Below are 17556 nucleotides of genomic sequence, written 5' to 3'. Positions count from 1 at the left end.
GTCTTTGTACCCATTCGGGGGGACAATGTAAAGGTGCTTTCCTTCTGGTTAATTTCAATTTTAAAAAGTAGAAGGAGTTTTACTCTGGATCCAACCCTGAGCTGTGGCTGTCCTGGGAGTGTTTGATGGAGACAGTGCTGAAAGAGCTTTACTCTGTCTTTAACACTGTCCTGCCCCAGCTCACGGAGTGTTTGATGCTGAAGTTGATGATTTTGAGAATTGTGTTGGAAGCTTTTTCTGAACGGTTGCTGTGGTTGGTGCCTCTGTTTTAGAATAGCTTTGTCATTCTCTCAGCTCCTACTGACCGTACATGGACTTCCCGTTTGTTGTTCGTATCGTGTATGATTGCCTCACATTTATTTGGCAGGAAGTCAAGTAACTTCTGTAAAAGGACAAGAGTAAGTGAGTGAGAAGGATGAAATGGTGAAATATTAACGATGAGGTCTCTCTCTGTTTGTCTTTCTGCAGTCCTGCTGTCAGTCTCAGTACGGGGTCACAGTAAGTACTTTCTAATACTGACCTTTCAAATCCACTTTGTTCATCATGGAATTGCCTCCTCCTTGATGGTCTGTTTGCTGTCTGGTATTTAGTTCCCAAACTGTTACTGCTCAGCACGATGTGCCTTTTCCTTCACTGCGGTTTCTTCATCAGGGAGAAATCATTTGTTTTATCAAAAATGAAAGCAGTGACAATTGACTATTCCGAGCGTGATGATTTATTCCTTCATGTTTTCCTTGTAGACTCATCAACCTTAGACATTTACAGTGCAGAAGGAGGCCATTTTGGGTGATCATGTCTGTATCAGTCAACGATGATCTCACTCTACTTCTCCCATTTTGCAGCTCTCCATCTAAAAGCCTTCTTAACCAACTTATTGAGGGCTTTAATGTAATTAGTGGGGTGGAGATCACGTTGGGAGGTGGGATTCAGTTGGAGGGAATTTTGAAAATCAAAAAGGGATGTTGTTCAGAGGGTCAATGTGGATTTGTTGGGTCAAATCTCCTGTTTTCACACTGCAGGGATTCGGAAAAATAGAAATGACAGAGCAGAGGTGCAGGCTACTGAAGAGGCAAATAGAAATGCAAATGAACATTGAAGTACAAATGTTACCAGAGTTTATAACTCAACCGCCCTTTCAGGCAGTGAGTTCCAGACTCTTATTAACCTCTACATGAGGAAGAATCTGTTAAGTCTCCTCTCACCCTCTATCTCTGACCTTAAATCTATCTTTCCTGTTTACTGACCACAGTATGAATGAAGAAAGGACCTTCTTCCCTATCCTATCTGAGCACTCATAATTATCCATGTTTTATTAGTTTTCCTGTCAACCAATCAAAAAAAAAGAGAGAGCAGATAATGCAGGGTATTGAAGGGGTGAATGATAATCAAAGTGTGATGGGAAAGAGTAGGAGATGTACAGAGAAACATTGAATTTGGTACTGGGCAATAAACTGGGCCAGCTGTTAGATTAGGTGACAGTGACCACAATTCAGTTAAGTTTACTTTAGTGATGGAAAGGTGCAGGTATATGCTGCAGGGCAAGAGTTATAGCTGGGGTAAAGGCAGTTATGATGCAATGAGGCAAGATTTATGAAGCATAAGATGGGGAACGAAACTGCAGGGGATGGTCACAATTGAAATGTGGAGCCTGTTCAAGGAACAGCTCCTGCGTGTCCTTGATAAGTATGTCCCTGTCAGGCAGGGAGGACGTGGTTCAGTGAAGGAACCATGATTTATGAAAGAAGTTGAAGCTCCTGTCAAGAGGAAGAAGGAGACTGATGGAAAGATGTGATGGGAGACTCAGATAGGGCACTTGATTGTTACTTGATGTTGGCAGGAAGGACCAAAAGAGAGAGCTAAGAAGAGTCAGGAGGGGGCATGAGAACTCTTTGGCAGGTAGGATCAAGGAACCCCTAAAGCTTCCTTTCAGTGTATCTGGAATAAAAAGATGACAACAGAAAGATTAGGGCAAGTCAACGACAGTAGTGGGAAGTTGTGTGTGGAATCTGAAGAGATAGGAGCGGCGTTAAATTAATATGCTTCGTCTGGGTGTCACAGTGGCTCAGTGGTTAGCACTGCTGCCTCACAGCGCCAGGGACCTGGGTTCGATTCCCACCTCAGGCGACTGCCTGTGTGGAGTTTACACATTCTCCCCGTGTCTGTGTGGGTTGTCTCTGGGTGCTCCAGTTTCCTCTCATATTCTTAGAATGGAGAGGTCAGGTGAATTGGTCATGCTAAATTGCCCATTGTGTTCGGTGCATTGGTCATCGGTAAATATAGGGTTGGGAAATGTGTATGGGTGGGCTACTCTTCGGAGTGTTGCTGTGGACATGTTGGGCCAAATGGCCTGTTTCCATACTGTAGGGAATCTAATCTAATCAAAGTATTCACACAGGAAAAAGACATTGTTGTCGAGGAGAATACTGAGGTGCAGACTATTAGACAAGACGTTTCCACATTAAACTCCATTTACCACCTCTCAGCCCAGTTCTGCAGCTTATCTTTGTCCCTCTGTAATCTGCAACACTCTTCTGCACTGTCCACAGCTCCACTGACATTAGTGTCATCTGCAAATTTACTAGCCCATCCTTCTATGCCCTCATCCAGGTCATTGATAAAAATGACAAACAGCAGTGGCCCCAAAACTGATCATTGCGGTACATCCACTAGTAACTGAACTCTAGGATGAAAATTTCCCATCAACCACTATCCTCTGTCTTCTTCCAGTGAGCCAATGTCTGATCCAAACTGGGAAATCATTAGGAGAAGGTGTTAGCAATGCGAGAAAGTGTGGAAATAGATAAATAGATAGATTTATCCAAGGACTCTCTGGGAAGTCAGGAAGGAGATTGCAGAGCTTTTGGTTTTGATCTTTATGTCATCATTGTCTACAGGAATAGTGCCGGAAGACTGGAGGATAGCAACAGTTGTCCCCTTGTTCAAGAGGGGAATAGAGATAACCTGGTTATTATAGACCAGTGAGCCTGACTTTGGGTGTGAGTGAATGTTGGAAAGGATTATAAGAGATAGGATTTATAATCATCCACAAAGAAATAAATTGATTAGGAATAGGCAACACTGTTTTTGTGAAGTGTAGGTCATGCCTCAAAACCTTATTGAGTTATTTGAGATGGTGACCAAACAGGTGGATGAGGATAAAGTGGTTGATGTGGTATATATGGATTTCAGTCAAGCGTTTTATATAGTTCCCCATGGTTGGCTATTGCAAAATATACGGAGGCATGGGCTTGAGGGTGATTTAGCAGTTTGGAGCAGAAATTGGCTAGCTGAAAGAAGAAAGAGGGAGGTGGTTGATGGGAAATGTTCATCCTGGTGTTCAATTAGTAGTGGTGTACTCCAAGGATCTGTTTTGGGGCCACTACTGTTTGTCATTTTTATAAATGACTTGGATGAGGGTGTAGAAGGGTGGGTAAGTAGATGGCACTAAAGTCAGAGGAGTTGTGTACAGTGCTGAAGGATGTTATAGGTTACAGAGGGACATAGATAAGCTGCAGAGGTGGGCTGAAATGTGGCAAATGGAGTTTGATGTGGAAAAGTGTGAGGTGATTCACTTTGGAAGGAGTAATAGGAATACAGAGTACTGGGCTGATGGTAAGATTCTTGGTAATGTGGATGAGCAGAGAGATCTCGATGCCCATGTGCATTGATCGCTGAAAGTTGCCACCCAGGATGATAGGTTTTTTAAGCAGGCTTACAGTGTGTTAGCTTTAATTGGGAGAGAGATTGTGTTTCAGAACAAGAGGTCATGTTGCAGCTGTACAAAACTCTGGTGCGGCCACACTTGGAGTATTACATACAGGTCTCGTCAGTACATTGTAGGAAGGATGTGGAAGCTTTGGAAAGGGTTCAGAGGAAATTTACGAAGATATTGCCTGGTATGGTCTTATGAGGAAAGGCTGAGGGACTTGAGGCTGTTTTCGTTAGCGAGAAGACGGTTGAGAGGTGACTAATAGAGAATATAAGATGATCAAAGAATTAGATAAGGTAGACAGTGAGAGTCTTTTTCCTCGGATGGTGGTGGCTAGCACGTGGGGACATAGCTTTAAACTGAGAGTTGATCGATAGAGGACAGATGTCAGAGGTAGGTTCTTTACTCAGAGAGTAGGAAGGGCATGGAATGCCCCACCTGCAACAGTAATAGACTAACCAACTTTAAGGGCTATTAAATGGTTATTGGTAAATATATGGATGATAATGGAATAGTGTAGGTTAGATGGGCTTCAGGTTGGTGCAACATTGAGGGCCGAAGGGCCTGTATGTCATTGTATTGTTCTGTGTTCTACGTTTTAAAGATGTAGTAGAAATTAACAGCAGCTTAACAAATAAAGTTAAAAAATTTCAACTTTGGGCTCTTTATCTCTGTCTGGAAAAACAGTCAAAAAGTGAAAGGAGTTGGGGTCACATTGTTAATAAAGGAGGGTATCAGTGTGGTGATGAGGAGTGATACAAGTACAAGAGTTCATGATGTGGAATCAGTTCAGGGAATGGGGAAAGTAGAAAGTAAGGTGACCGATGACAGACATTAAAATTGCGATTTCCCAAAGCTGAGTGTGAATTTATTCTGAAAAAGTTGATGAGACGGAGAAACTACCTGAGGTGAACAAAGATGGTCAAGGAGAGTATCCAAACAAAAACTAACATACGTCAAACAGAAAATCCAGTGCGAGGCCAGAGGGTCGAGACATTGTTTTAGAAATTGTGAAATGTAAGAATAACAAGACCAGAGAACCAGAAATGCCAAGGAATACTCAAAACTGGATAAAAAGGAATAGAGAGCCGTACAACAGGTATGAAATGGGTAAAACAACACAGACCCGAGGGGAGTGCAGGTAGTTCAGGGGGGTCTCAAAAAGCAATAGGAGAGCAAAGAGAATTCTGTGAAAACACTGGCGGGAAAGATGAGGGAGAATCCCAGAATTCTACAAGTGTATCAAGGGGAAGAGAATAACTGGGGAGAGAGTCAGGCCTATTAGGGACCAAGGGGGCAACCTGTACATGCAGCTGGAGGACAATGGTAGAGGGTTAAGTGAATATTTTACATCTGACCTTACCCTGGAGTAAAGTATTCAAGAAGATTGACTGTGAAGCTCCTGAGCAGATTGATATATAAAGTGAGGAGATATTGTTGGTTCTGGCTTTGTAAAAGTGGATAAATCACCAAGGGCAGTTGTATATCAGCCTCCTGTGGGAGATGGGGGAAGAAATTACAGGGGTTCTGATCCAAAACAGTAAATTGTCTCTGGCGACAGGGAGATACTAGAGGATTGGACAACAGCCAGTGGTTCCACTTGACAAGAAGACTGGCAGAGATAGAACAGGGAACTATAGACAGTGAGTGTAACATTAGTATTAGGGAAATTACTGATGGAAACAGTGAAGTAGGGGATTAATCTCCATTTTGAGAAACAAGTTTTAATCAGGGATAGTCAGTGTGGGTTTGTCAGAGGGAGGGCATGCCTTACAAACCTGGTGGAATATTTTGAGGAGGTGACCAAGTGTTTGGATGAGAGTAGGGCAGTTATGTTTTTCATATGGATTTCAGCAAGGTCTTTGGGAAAGTTCCACTTGGGAAACTGATAAAGAAAGCAAACACTTGTCTGATCCAAGGTAATTTGGGAAGTTGGATTCAAAATTAGCTCAAGGACAGGAGACAAAGGATGGTGATTGAAGAATGTTTGTGTGACTAGAGCTTGGTGTGCACTTGTGTACCACAGGGATCAATGCTGGGTCCTTCATTGTTTGTGATGTTCATAATTTATGTGGATGGGCATGTTAGGGGAATGATTTGTACATTTGTGGATGAGACAAAGATTGGCTGGGTAGTTGACAGTGAGGAGAGAGCTGTTAGGTTATGGGAGGATACAAATGGATTGATAAGATGGGCAGATCAATGGCAAATGGAATTTAACCCTTACAAATTTGAGGTGACACACTTCAGAAGAAGGATCAAGACAAGGGAGTAGCCAATGAATGAGAATACTAGCAAGCTCAGATGACCAGGGAATTCTTGGTTGTGTTTGTCTGCAGATCCCTTTAAGATGGCAGGAGAGGTTGACAGGGAGTTATGAAGGCATATGGGCGACTTGCATTTATCACTTGTAGCATATATTATAGGTGCACTGAGGTCATGTTGTGGCTGTACAGAAGTTTGGTTTAGTCACAGCTGGAATAGGGTGAGCAGTTCTGGTCACCACATGATCAGAAGGATGTGACCGCACTGTAGGAGGCTGACCAGGATGTTCCTGGGATAGACCAGTCCAGCTGTGAAGACAGGCTGGATAAACCTGAGCTGTATTCTTTGGAACAGAGAAGGTTGAGGGGGGACTGATCAAGGTTTCTCAGATTATGAGGGGTATGGTCAGGTGAATATAAAGCAGCTATTCCCCTTAGTTGAAGGGTCAATAACAAGGAGCACCATTTTGAAGTGAAGGCAGGAGGTTTGGAGGGGAGTTGAGGAAAGGCTATTTTACCCAGAGTGTGGTGGAACTCTGGAATGCACTGCCTCAGAGGGTAGTTGAGGCAGGAAAACCCACAACTTGTAAAAATTATTTGGATGAAAACTTGTGGTGTCATAACATTCAAGGCTATTGGCTGAGTGCAGGAAAGTGGGACTTGTGTTGGTAGGATATATTTTGGTGGTCCAGTCTTAATGGGCCACTTCTGCACCGTCTGATTCTGTGATTCTAAACCAACTGCAGATGCCAATAAAGATCGTAAAGGTGGAGAGAATTGGGATGACAGTAACTGGACAAGCATTAGGAAAACTAACAGCAATCGTTGCTCTGAGCATGTACAGAGAAAGAAAATAATTGTGGAACTGCGTGAGGGAAAAAGTTGGGAATTTAGAACATGGAACAGGGAAATGGCAGATAATTTAGAGTTACATGGTGATCAGCTTATAGAAGTTAACAGCACAGAAGGCCATTCCGCCCTTTGAATCTGTGCTGGTCACCTATCTATTCTAATCTGATTATCCAGCACTTGCCCTCATATACCTCATGACCAGCCTGTAAATAGTTTCTTTCTGCCAAAGGCTATGCTTTTCATTATTTATCACCCCAGCAAGTTGTTTATCCTCTGTGAACTTGTTAATCAATCTGCCTACATATAAGTTTATATCATTGATATAAACCACAGACAACAAGGGTCCCAACACCTACCCCGGTGGGCCCCCAGTGAACACAAACATCCAGTCGGATAAAGGTCCCTCATCCTTCATCTTCTACTTCCTGCCAGTCAGCAAATTGTGGATCCAATTTGCCAAATGTCCTTGGATCCCGTGGGCTCTGACCTTTGCTATCAGTCTCCCATGTGGAGATTGATAAAAGCCTTGCTGAAGTCTGAGTAGACAACATCAAAATCATTGCCTCATCTGCACACCTGGTCTTGGCTTCAAACAAATTCAGTTCTGTTGGTTAGATATAAGACCGTAGGAGATTGGAGTAGAACTAAGCCATTTGACCAATCAAGTCTGCTCTGTTTGTGATCATGGCTGATATGTTCCTCAAACACATTCTCTGCCTTCTCCCCATAACACCCTTGAACCCCTGACTGATCAAGAACCCTGTCAGAAATACACTCAATGACTTGGCCTCCACAGCCCTCTGCAGCAATGAGTTGTAATGAGTTCTCAGCACAAACTGAAGAAATTCTTCCCCATCTCAAATCTAACCCTGCACTCTGTGGCTGTGCCCCTGGGTCCTCATCTCTCCCCCGAGTAGAAACATCTTCACGTTCATGATACCCAGGCCTATCAGTATTCTGTAAGTTTCAATCAGATCCCCCTCATCCTCCTAAACTCCCTTGAGTACAGACCCAGAATCTGTACTCATCATAACAAGTCTTAGTCCCCTGGGTCATTCTTGTAACTTCCTTGATCTCTTCCAATGCCAACAGCTCCATCCTCAGATATGGGGCCCAAAACTGCTGTCAATATTCCAAATGTGGTCTGGCCAGATATAGCCTTATACAGCATAGGCAATACACCCCCTAGCCTTGTATTTACACCCTCTCGGATGTAATGTTAACATTGCATTTGTTTTCTGAACTGCCAACTGTACTTAGAACTTAGAACATAGAACATAACAAAGTACAGCACAGAACAGGCCCTTCGGCCCACGATGTTGTGCCAATGTTTAATCCTAACGTAAACTACACACCCCTCAACTCACGGCTATGCATGTTCATGTCCAGCAATCACGTAAATGTCCCTAATGGCTCTGCTTCCATCACCACCACTGCTGGCAATGCATTCCTTGCTTTCGCAACTCTCTGTGTAAAGAGCCTACCTCTGACATCTTCTCAATATCTTTCTCTTAACATCTTATAACTAAGATCCCTCGTACCAGTCAATCATGCCCTGGGGAAAAGTCTCTGGTTATTGACTCTATCTATTCCTCTCATTATCTTAAAAATCACACAACACCAGGTTATAGTCCAACAGGTTTAACTGGAAGCACACTAGCTTTTGGAGCGACGTTCCTTCATCAAGTGATCAGGTGAAGGAACATCGTGCCGAAAGCTAGTGTGCTTCCAATTAAACCCGTTGGACTATAAACTGTTGTTGTATGATTTTTAATTTTGTACACCCCAGTCCAACACCGGCATCTCCAAATCATCTCATTATCTTGTACACCTCGATCAGGTCTCCTTTCGTCCTCCTTCTCTCCAGAGAGAAATGTCCGAGCTAATTCAACCTTTCTTCATAAGGCAAGCTCTCCAGTCCAGGCAGCATCCTGGTAAACCTTCTTTGCACCCTCTCCAAAGCCTCTGTATCTTTCCTATAGTAGGCCGACCAGAACTGGACACAATATTCCAAGTGTCACCAGGGACTTGTAGAGCTGTAGCAAAATCTTACGGCTCTTAAACTAAATCCCCCTGTTAATGAAAGCCGAAACACCATATGCTTTCTTAACAACCCTATCCACTTGGGTGGCAACTTTGAGGGATCATTGTGCTTGCACACCCAGATCCCTCTGTTCCTCTACACTGCCAAGAATCCTGTCTTTAATCCTATATTCATCATTCGATTTTGACCTTCCAAAATGCATCACTTCACATTTATCCAGGTTGAACTCCTTGTATTTCTCAGCCCAGATCTGCATCCTGTCTATGTCGCGCTGCAGCCTGCAATAACCCTCAATATTATCAACGGCACCTCTAAACTTTATGTCAACTGCAAATTTACTATCCCACCCCACAACCTTCTCATCCAAGTCATTTTTTAAAACTACAAAGAGCAGAGCCCAGTGGGACGCCGCTCATCATTGTCTTCCAGGCAGAATACTTTCCATCGACAGCCTCACTCTGCCTTCTGTTAGCCAACCAATTCTGAATCCAAATAGACAAATCTCCCTGTATCCCATACTTCCTGACATTTTGAATGAGCCTACTATGTGGAAGCTTATCAAATGCCTTGCTGAAGTCCATATACACCATATCAACTGCTTGACCTTTGTCGACCTGTCTTATCACCTCCTCAAGAACTTGTTCTTCTCCACAATCTCGTTCTTAATGTTGGACTGTAAAATCTTTCAAATAACCGAGGTCAGGCTAAACAGCCTATCGTATCCCATTTTCTGCCTCGCTTTCCTTAACAAAACCATTCTGTCTGTTTTTGATCCATCTCCACCTCTGAAGCGTAGATGAATTCTGCCCCTCAGAATTGCTTCCATAGTTTCCCAACCACCGAGGTTAGACTGACTGGCCTGTAGATACCTGGTTAATCCCTTGCTCACTTCTTGAATCATGGCTTTCCTCCTGTCTTCTGGCACCTCTCCATCTGCAGATCTAAGCTCCATCTGTATAACCTGAAATCTTATCTTTAAGCTTTTCTACAAAGATAAGCGGATTATAATTAGCAAAAACTATTGTCTCATTAATTCCATATCAGACATAAATTTCAAAGTTTTGAAGAGCTGATAGCAATGTTTCCTTTTCCATCATTAAGCAATGTGAACCAACCAGATAAGAAGAACAAATTTCCTTCCCAAGAGTTTATGGTCATCATGAGACTCTTAATTCCAGATTTTTAAAAAAATGAAACTCTACTATGGAGGGCTTTGAACTCCATTACCCCAGAAAATGACCTGGATCTCTAGATTTATAGCCTCCTGACAAGACAACTCTGCCATTGCACCCCCAGTATTGGCAGTCAGTTGTTTTGAGTGAATCACACAGAATCTTCACTTTTCAGTACAATACTGAGCAATGACCTTGTTCCGGTCTTTCTTCACAGCTTCAATATGTGGTTTTGTAGCAATAATCTTCCCTCATGGAATCTCCTAGTAAACCACTCCAATCTCGTACAATTCATGTCAATCTTTTTTTGAAGCTTTTCCGATGTCGTTGGGTTTAGCTGCCTCTGGCTTCAGCACTGTTACCTATCGGGCCGTAAGGGAGGGAGGATTGCTGGGTTGTCACGGGGAGTCAGTATTATGGTCTTGGTGAGCTAAGTGATCTTGACATTGAGCTTATGTCCTGTTCAATATGTAGGACATTGTTGTGGTGCAGTGGGGAATGTCCCTGCTTCAAGAAGCTCTGGGTTCAAGTCACATTAGGTTTCGCCTTCAGCCTACACAGGACTCTACGAGAGGTTGTCATCATTAATGGATCCTAATTCACTGGATGGCCCTTTAAGAGAAGTTTGAGAGTCAATTCTAACACTTTATTACATAGGAGATGTTGTGACAACATACACCTTAAACTGCTGCCAATCATTACATCCTTCATCAGCATATGATGGGTCAGCCCCATGACTTGTTAGACAGTCTGAAGCAGCAAAATCAAAGTCCGATTGACAATAAAGATCACATCCCAGTCAATCAAAATATTCCCTTCATATACAAACACACATTATTGTGTCACATACACACTGATCCTGTGTGTGCCTGTTATTTTTGCATCGAAGAGAAGAACATAACAAAGGGATAATTGAAAAGAGATATTCCAAATCATGCAATCGTTAGATAGAGTGGATAGAATATTTCCCCTTGAATTTCACAATTGGAGACATCAGAATAACTGAGGTCAGAATGGATTTGGGCCAAAGGGAAGGCTGAGGGAAGGTTTGATTGAGATGTTCCAAATCATGAAAGAACAGGATGGTGTCAATAGAGAGACACCATACCCACTCATGAAGGCTCAGGATAGTGTAGATAGAGAGGTACCGTACCCACTCATAAAGGCTCAGGATAGTGTAGGTAGATAGAGACCGTACCCACTCATGAAGGGATCAAGAACTAGAGGGCACAGTGGGATGAACAAAAATATTATTGTTCATTCAGAATGTGGAATCAAAAGTGGAGTGAAAAGAGGTTTTTGGTTTCAGTTCTGTGAAAGTGACTTGTTCATTTGAAACAAAGGGTCAGAATGTGATCTGGAACAGTGAAGTAAAGACACTGAGAAAGTGTCCTGGAGATAAGTGACCTGGAGAGTTCATTGCTGAATATTTACCAAGGTGAGGTTTACAGTCGATACAAACAGATCCTTGAGTACCACCAGTCAGCTGAGTTCAGAAGAAGAGAAGTTGGAAGAATAGTTGTTTGAAAAAATTCCGAATGTCTCCAGGTTGAGAGTTGTAATAAAATCTCCAGAACTTCAGCGTTGAAAATAAGTCTGAAGCTGTTTCAGTACTCAAATGAGGAGGGAGAGAAAAAGTCAATGAGTTAGTTTATGTTAATGCATTTCATAGAGAGACAGAGAGAATCCTATCTGGTGAAAATGCTGAGATTCAGTTGAGTGAGACATCCTTAAGTGAAGCTTACTGAAGTCAATGTACACAACATCAACTATATTATTCTCATTTTCAGACCTAGTCACCTCCTCTAAAATTCCATCAAATCCAATTCAATCAAATTCCTTTACAAACTCATGCTAAATATCCTGGATTAACCTTTGTCTCTCCAAGTAATGATTCATTCTGTCCCTCAGAATTGTTTCCGATATTTTCCCCACCATTGATGTTGGCCTCACTGGCTTGTACTCTCCTGGTTTATCACTACCACCCTTGAACAATAGGGTAACAGGTGAAGGGATGATTGGCAAGTGAAATAACAAGGATTCAGAGACACTGTGCTCCTGTTAGAGTGAAGGGTAAGGCCAGTAAGATGAGGGAACAATGGATGAATAAATATATTGAGGCTCTGGTTAAGAATATGAAAGAGTCATGTATTAGGTATAGACAACTTGAAGAATATAAGGGTGATCGGGGCATTCTTATGAGGGATATCAGGAGGGCAAAAAGTCGACATCAGATAACCTCAGTAGATAAGGCTGAGGATAAGCCAAAGGTATTCTACGAAGTCATTAGAAACCAGAGAGCATCCAGGGAGGGAATAGGGCCTCTTCAAGATCAATGAGGTCATCTATGTGTAGAACCAGAGGAGAGGGGGGAGATATCCTAAACAAATATTTTGCATCAGTTTTTACTGTGGAGAAAGAAATTGACGCAAGGCAACTCGAGCAAATAAATATTAATGTCTTGAAAGCAATTCACTTTACTGAAGAGGAAGTGTTGGAGGTCTTGAAAAACATAAAAGTGGCTTTGTGCAGGGGAAATCATGTGTCACAAACTTGACTGAGATTTTGAAAATGTAACCAAAAGACCAGTGAGGGCAGAGGGGGAGATATTGTTTACATGAACTTGTGTAAAGCTGTTGTCAAAGATCCACATGGTGGACTAATTAGTGAAGTTAGGTGGCATGGGATTCAGGGAGAGAATGCCAGTTGGATACAAAGTTTGCTTGATGGTAAGAGACAGAGTGTTGTGATGGGGGTTTGTTTTTACATTGTACCATGTGACCTCATTTCAGGAACATTCTAAGATATCATCCATCTTATGTCAGTGATTAACTCCTTCATCAATATTGCAACACCCTCTTCTCTTTGACATTCCCCCTCCCCCTACATGCCTCATCTCACAGTTCGATAGCCCGGAACATTGTGCTGTCAATCCTGTCACACTCTCAACCATGTCTGTGTGATAACAACAATATCTCATCCCCACTCATTAACCTACACCCTCAGCTCGTCTGCCTTACTCACAAGTAAATGCCACACTCCCTTATGCCCTCCCTTGATGATATTCACACTGCCTTCTGGATTGACTTGGATTGCCATGTCACTGTCAGTTAGCTCAGTTGGCTGGACAGTTGGTCTGTGATGTGGAGTGATGCCAGCAAGGGATGTTTAATTCTCATATTGTCTGAGGTGACCATGAAAATCCAATCTTCTCAACCTTGCCCCTTGTCTGAGGCAGAGTGACCCTTAGGTTAAATCATTACCAGTCATAACTTCCTTTAATGAGACAGGAGTTCTCTTGCACAATGGTGAGTTTACTTTTTTACTTCAGTTTACTTTTTTCCATCTTCATGTCTCTCTGTATCCAACCCCCGCTCCCCACCCCCCCACCCCCACCACACCCCAACAATACTTCCACTGCATCCCCCATCCCTCTGCTACGCCTGATGAATGAGCCAGGTTGCTGAAGGCTGGCTCGGTAATAGAATAGAAGGTGATAGGAAATAGAAAAGGTTCTGCAGGGAGGGCCCTGAGTCCTGCTCTTCACATCACTGTGGGTCCTCCCCGCACCCGCCCCCCCCCCCACCCCCCGCCCCCACACCACCAAGTCTAACCTCAGGATGTTTACAAACCACCTGAAGACCTGTCTTGTATCCAGCCCGGAGCTCATTCCACTCTGTCACTAGTCTGTTCAGAAATCACAATTGTATCATATTATATCTTTTCTCACTAAATAACAGATTCAGTGTTTTACCTCACTGTTTGGTGTCTGTGCTGTGTTCATATCCTCTCTCTCTCCCCTCACAGCTTTGTCTGCTAATGGTTGGTCAATGACGATCGTGGATGGAGTGTGGGCTGAGGAAGGAGGCTCCGCTGTCTTACCCTGCAGCTTCACCCACCCTGACACTAACCTCACACTCACTGGCTCCATCTTATGGTACAAGGAGGAAACACGGGCTTTTATCTTTAACTGTACAGATCCTGGTCCAGACCATTCCCAGGGTGAGCTGTGTGAGAATGTGATACAGCGGGACGGTGGGAATCGATTCAGATTCGTGGGGAACCTCACCAACAAAGATGCCTCAATAATGATGGAGGGACTGAGCCGGGAGGATGCTGGTTCCTATCGGTGTCGTGTGGAGCTCAATATTGAAAAGTTTGGATCTAGAAAAGGAACACGCCTGGAAGTGAAAGGTGAGGAACAATGTTCTGATGGTGTCACTGCCCTGACAGCTCAATGGGGACAGGCTCCACCAGGTCCGGGAGCTCTTGGATTCTTTCCTTCTCCTGGGCTCTTCCAGTTGGTCTCAGGCAGGAGGCAGTGAGAAGGACAGAGACAGAGGGGCACAAAGAGAGAGAGAGAGAGACAGACAGAAAGAGCGAGAAAGAGGTAGAGGGAGAGAAAGATAGAGAGAGAGAGAGAGAGAGAGAGAGTGACATGACTGGGATTTAGAGACCATTCCATCACCATCTTTGAAACCTCCCACAGTCACACTCATTCATTATCACGTTCAAACTGGCTTCATTGCTCTGGGATGGGGAACAGAGAAAACATCACTGACAATCCAAGCTCCAAGATCCCCATCAATGAGGGTCCAGCTTTATCAGCATTTGGGTGAGGACAAGAGAGACCTGGCACCCCCTGAGCCCTCACTGGATGAGCTCATCTCAGGGTGAAGGAACCCTCAGCTCACATTGGCCGAGAACCTCACTGTTGCTGTCCTCCACCTCTATTGGCTGAGGAGAAAATGGGGGGAGCTGTCCTCGCCAGAGGCTAATGTCCTGGGGATTGTGGCAGATTGTGAAATTTGAATTTGAAAATATCTAGAACTGAAAACTAGTCTAATAATGACTGTGTAACCATCACCATTAAAAAAGAATCTGGGTTAATCATGTCCTTTTGGGAGGGAAATCTGCTATCCTTACCCGATCTGACCTACATGTAACTCCATACCCACAGTTATGTATTTGACTCTTAACTGCCCCTCAGTTGTGGATAAGGAGTGAACCCAGGAGTGCAAATGAAACTGTGGCTGCAAGAGCAGGTCACAGGCTCAGAATCCTATGAATTAACATACCTCCTGACTCCAAAGCCTATTGGCCAGTCAGGAGTGTGATGAAATACCTTCCACTTGCCTGGAACAGTGCAGGAAAATATATCACTGCTCTGTCATTATTACTGGATCAAAATCCTGGAAATCCCATCCTAACATCATTGTGGGAATAAAAATAACTATAAAATGCACTGCAGCAAGACAGCAACATTTCCTCCACCAGCACCTTCCAAAGTAGGGACCTTGAAGACCTCAGTGAAAAATGACATCAGATACAGGCCATCCTGACATGGAACTATCTTTTCATTGTCCAAGAGGATGTGGGTGTCCCATGCACAGTCAGCCTTTATTGGCCAGCCCTGGAGAAGGGAATGGTGAGCTGCCTTTTTGAACTGCTGTATTCACTCAGCTGCAGAGACATTCACGATACGGTTGGTAAAGGATTTCCAAGGCTTTGTCCCAGTGACACTGAAGGAATGATGAAATATTCCCCAATCAGGATGGTGAGTGTCTTGGAGGGAAGCTTGTAGGTGGAGATGTTCTCCTGTATCCCATGTTCATCAGTGAACAACCATCCCCACTGCTGACCTTATGGTGGAGGGAGGGTGATTGATGATGCAGCTAAAGATGGTTAGACCAAGGACACACTAACCTGAGGAACTCCTGTAGAGATGTTCTGGAGCTGAGATGACTGATCGCTAAGAACAACAACCAGCTTCCTCTGTGCTAGGTCTGACAGAAACCCATGGAGGTTCCCCCCTCAGCTTCCCACTGGATTCACTTTTGCTCAGGTTCCTTGATGCTGCACTCGCTCAAATACAGCCTTGATGTTAACAACAGGCACATTCGCCTGTACCTGTCTTTTTGATTTTTCTGTTGTTTACCTATTATTTACTATCTATGCAACTTAACTCTGTGATCTGCCTGTACTGCTCACAAGACAAAGCTTTTCGCCGTGCCTCGGTACATGTGACAATAAATTCAATTCAATTCAATTCAATTCAGTCACTGACAGCTTCCAACAGTTTAATTGGCCAAATTGAAAATATGTAACATTTCACTGCAAACGAGATACCTCAGTTGTTTTGAGCATGATTTGAATCTAAACAGTCAGATTAAATTATCCCCCTGAATACTAAAACCCAATCGAGTTTGAATTTATTGTTTTTGCCATCCTCAAACTAATGAGACAATCTGATGTTTGGGGTATAAAATAAAAAGCAGATATTTTGAAAGTTAGACAGAGAGTAACTGCCATTGAGAGACTGCCGTACAAAACACTCTCAATCAAAGGGACCTTCTTCATATGAAACATCTTTGCAGTGAAAGACAGAAGTCGACCCAAGGAGATCTTTAGCTGAAAGAAGAAACACACTGACAATGACAGCCATTGTGTGGTTTTGTAATGAACCTGATGTAATTTTAATACAGGTGGTTATTGGAACAGTACATTGTTGTAGAGTTGGAGGCAGATAGCAAGCAGTTAAGGGAAACGAGGCTTAGAGTTGTAAATAGTTATTGTATAATGTTCACTTTGAGAGTTAAAGAATAAATTGATTTATTTGTTTAAGTAGTGGAATTTGGGAGTTCTCTATTACTTAGACTTTAACAGATTACGATGTGAGGTGAGCTTTTCTGGGTGTTTGGTTTAATTAGCAGAGGGGTTTACCACCATGTCGTTACAGTTTGGGGGCTCATCTGCGATTTGGACGGGTTCAGACAGATCCAGTCTGAGATTTGGAAAGATTTGGGTACAAAAGATCCCAGCAGATTTGAACACTTGCCGATTAGTGTCCGAGATCTTTAAAGAAAATGTAGGTGAGAGAATTGGTTTAATTTCAGTTATTTGTGGTTGGTTAAATTAAAAGTGAGAGAAATGGCTCTTAAAATTGCTGAAGACGTTCTGCAGTTTGAAAATGGTTCCAAATTTGCCAAGAAAGTTTAGAAAAATCAGCAAAAGGTCATACTTTTAGAATTAGCATTGAGGTTAGAACATAGAACATAAAACATAGAACAATACAACACAGAACAGGCCCTTCGGCCCTCGATATTGTGCCGACATGTGAACTATTCTCAGTTCATCCCTCTACACTATCCCATCATCATCCATGTTCTTATCAAAGGATTGTTTAAATCTCCCTGAGAATTGGATCTAAGCAGGGACATGGGGAAGCTGAAATTGTAAGGGAGTCAGTCAAGCACTTTGGTGTGTCAGAGAAACAGAGAAGTGCAGGAGAGTTAGAAAAATTTAGTTTACAATTGAGGAAAATGGAGTTAGAAGGTAAAGAAAAGGAAAGAAGAGCCAAAGGAGAAGAAATGAAGAGAGAGAGACAATAAATAGAGGGAAAGAGACAGAGAGAGAGAGAAAGAGAAGAATGGGAGAGAGAAAGAGATGAAAGAGAAAGGAAAAAGAGAGTAAAAAAGAAAGAGAAAGAATGTTGTTAGCAGAGCAAAGAGAGCG

At 43.0% G+C, this 17556-nt stretch overlaps 1 protein-coding gene across 3 annotated transcripts in view; it reads left to right on the top strand.

Annotated features, from left to right (window-relative positions):
• Window positions 1-395: 395 nt before the first annotated feature.
• The window catches only part of LOC132826572 (uncharacterized), a 74608-nt gene continuing 57447 nt past the window's right edge, over window positions 396-17556 (top strand). For all 3 annotated transcript variants that reach the window (XR_009645892.1, XM_060842539.1, XM_060842532.1), the window contains exons 1-2: window positions 396-498; window positions 13849-14235. Coding sequence is in view for 2 of the 3 variants with exons in the window: in XM_060842539.1 (XP_060698522.1) it covers window positions 438-498; window positions 13849-14235 (448 nt within the window). In the remaining variant the exon portion in view is untranslated. The remainder of the gene's footprint in view (window positions 499-13848; window positions 14236-17556) is intronic.

The sequence above is a fragment of the Hemiscyllium ocellatum genome, chromosome 2 (assembly GCF_020745735.1).
Source record: "Hemiscyllium ocellatum isolate sHemOce1 chromosome 2, sHemOce1.pat.X.cur, whole genome shotgun sequence".
Taxonomy (NCBI): Eukaryota; Metazoa; Chordata; class Chondrichthyes; order Orectolobiformes; family Hemiscylliidae; genus Hemiscyllium; species Hemiscyllium ocellatum.
Note: the sequence above shows the minus strand (reverse complement) of the source record. Positions and strands in the feature narration are given on the sequence as shown.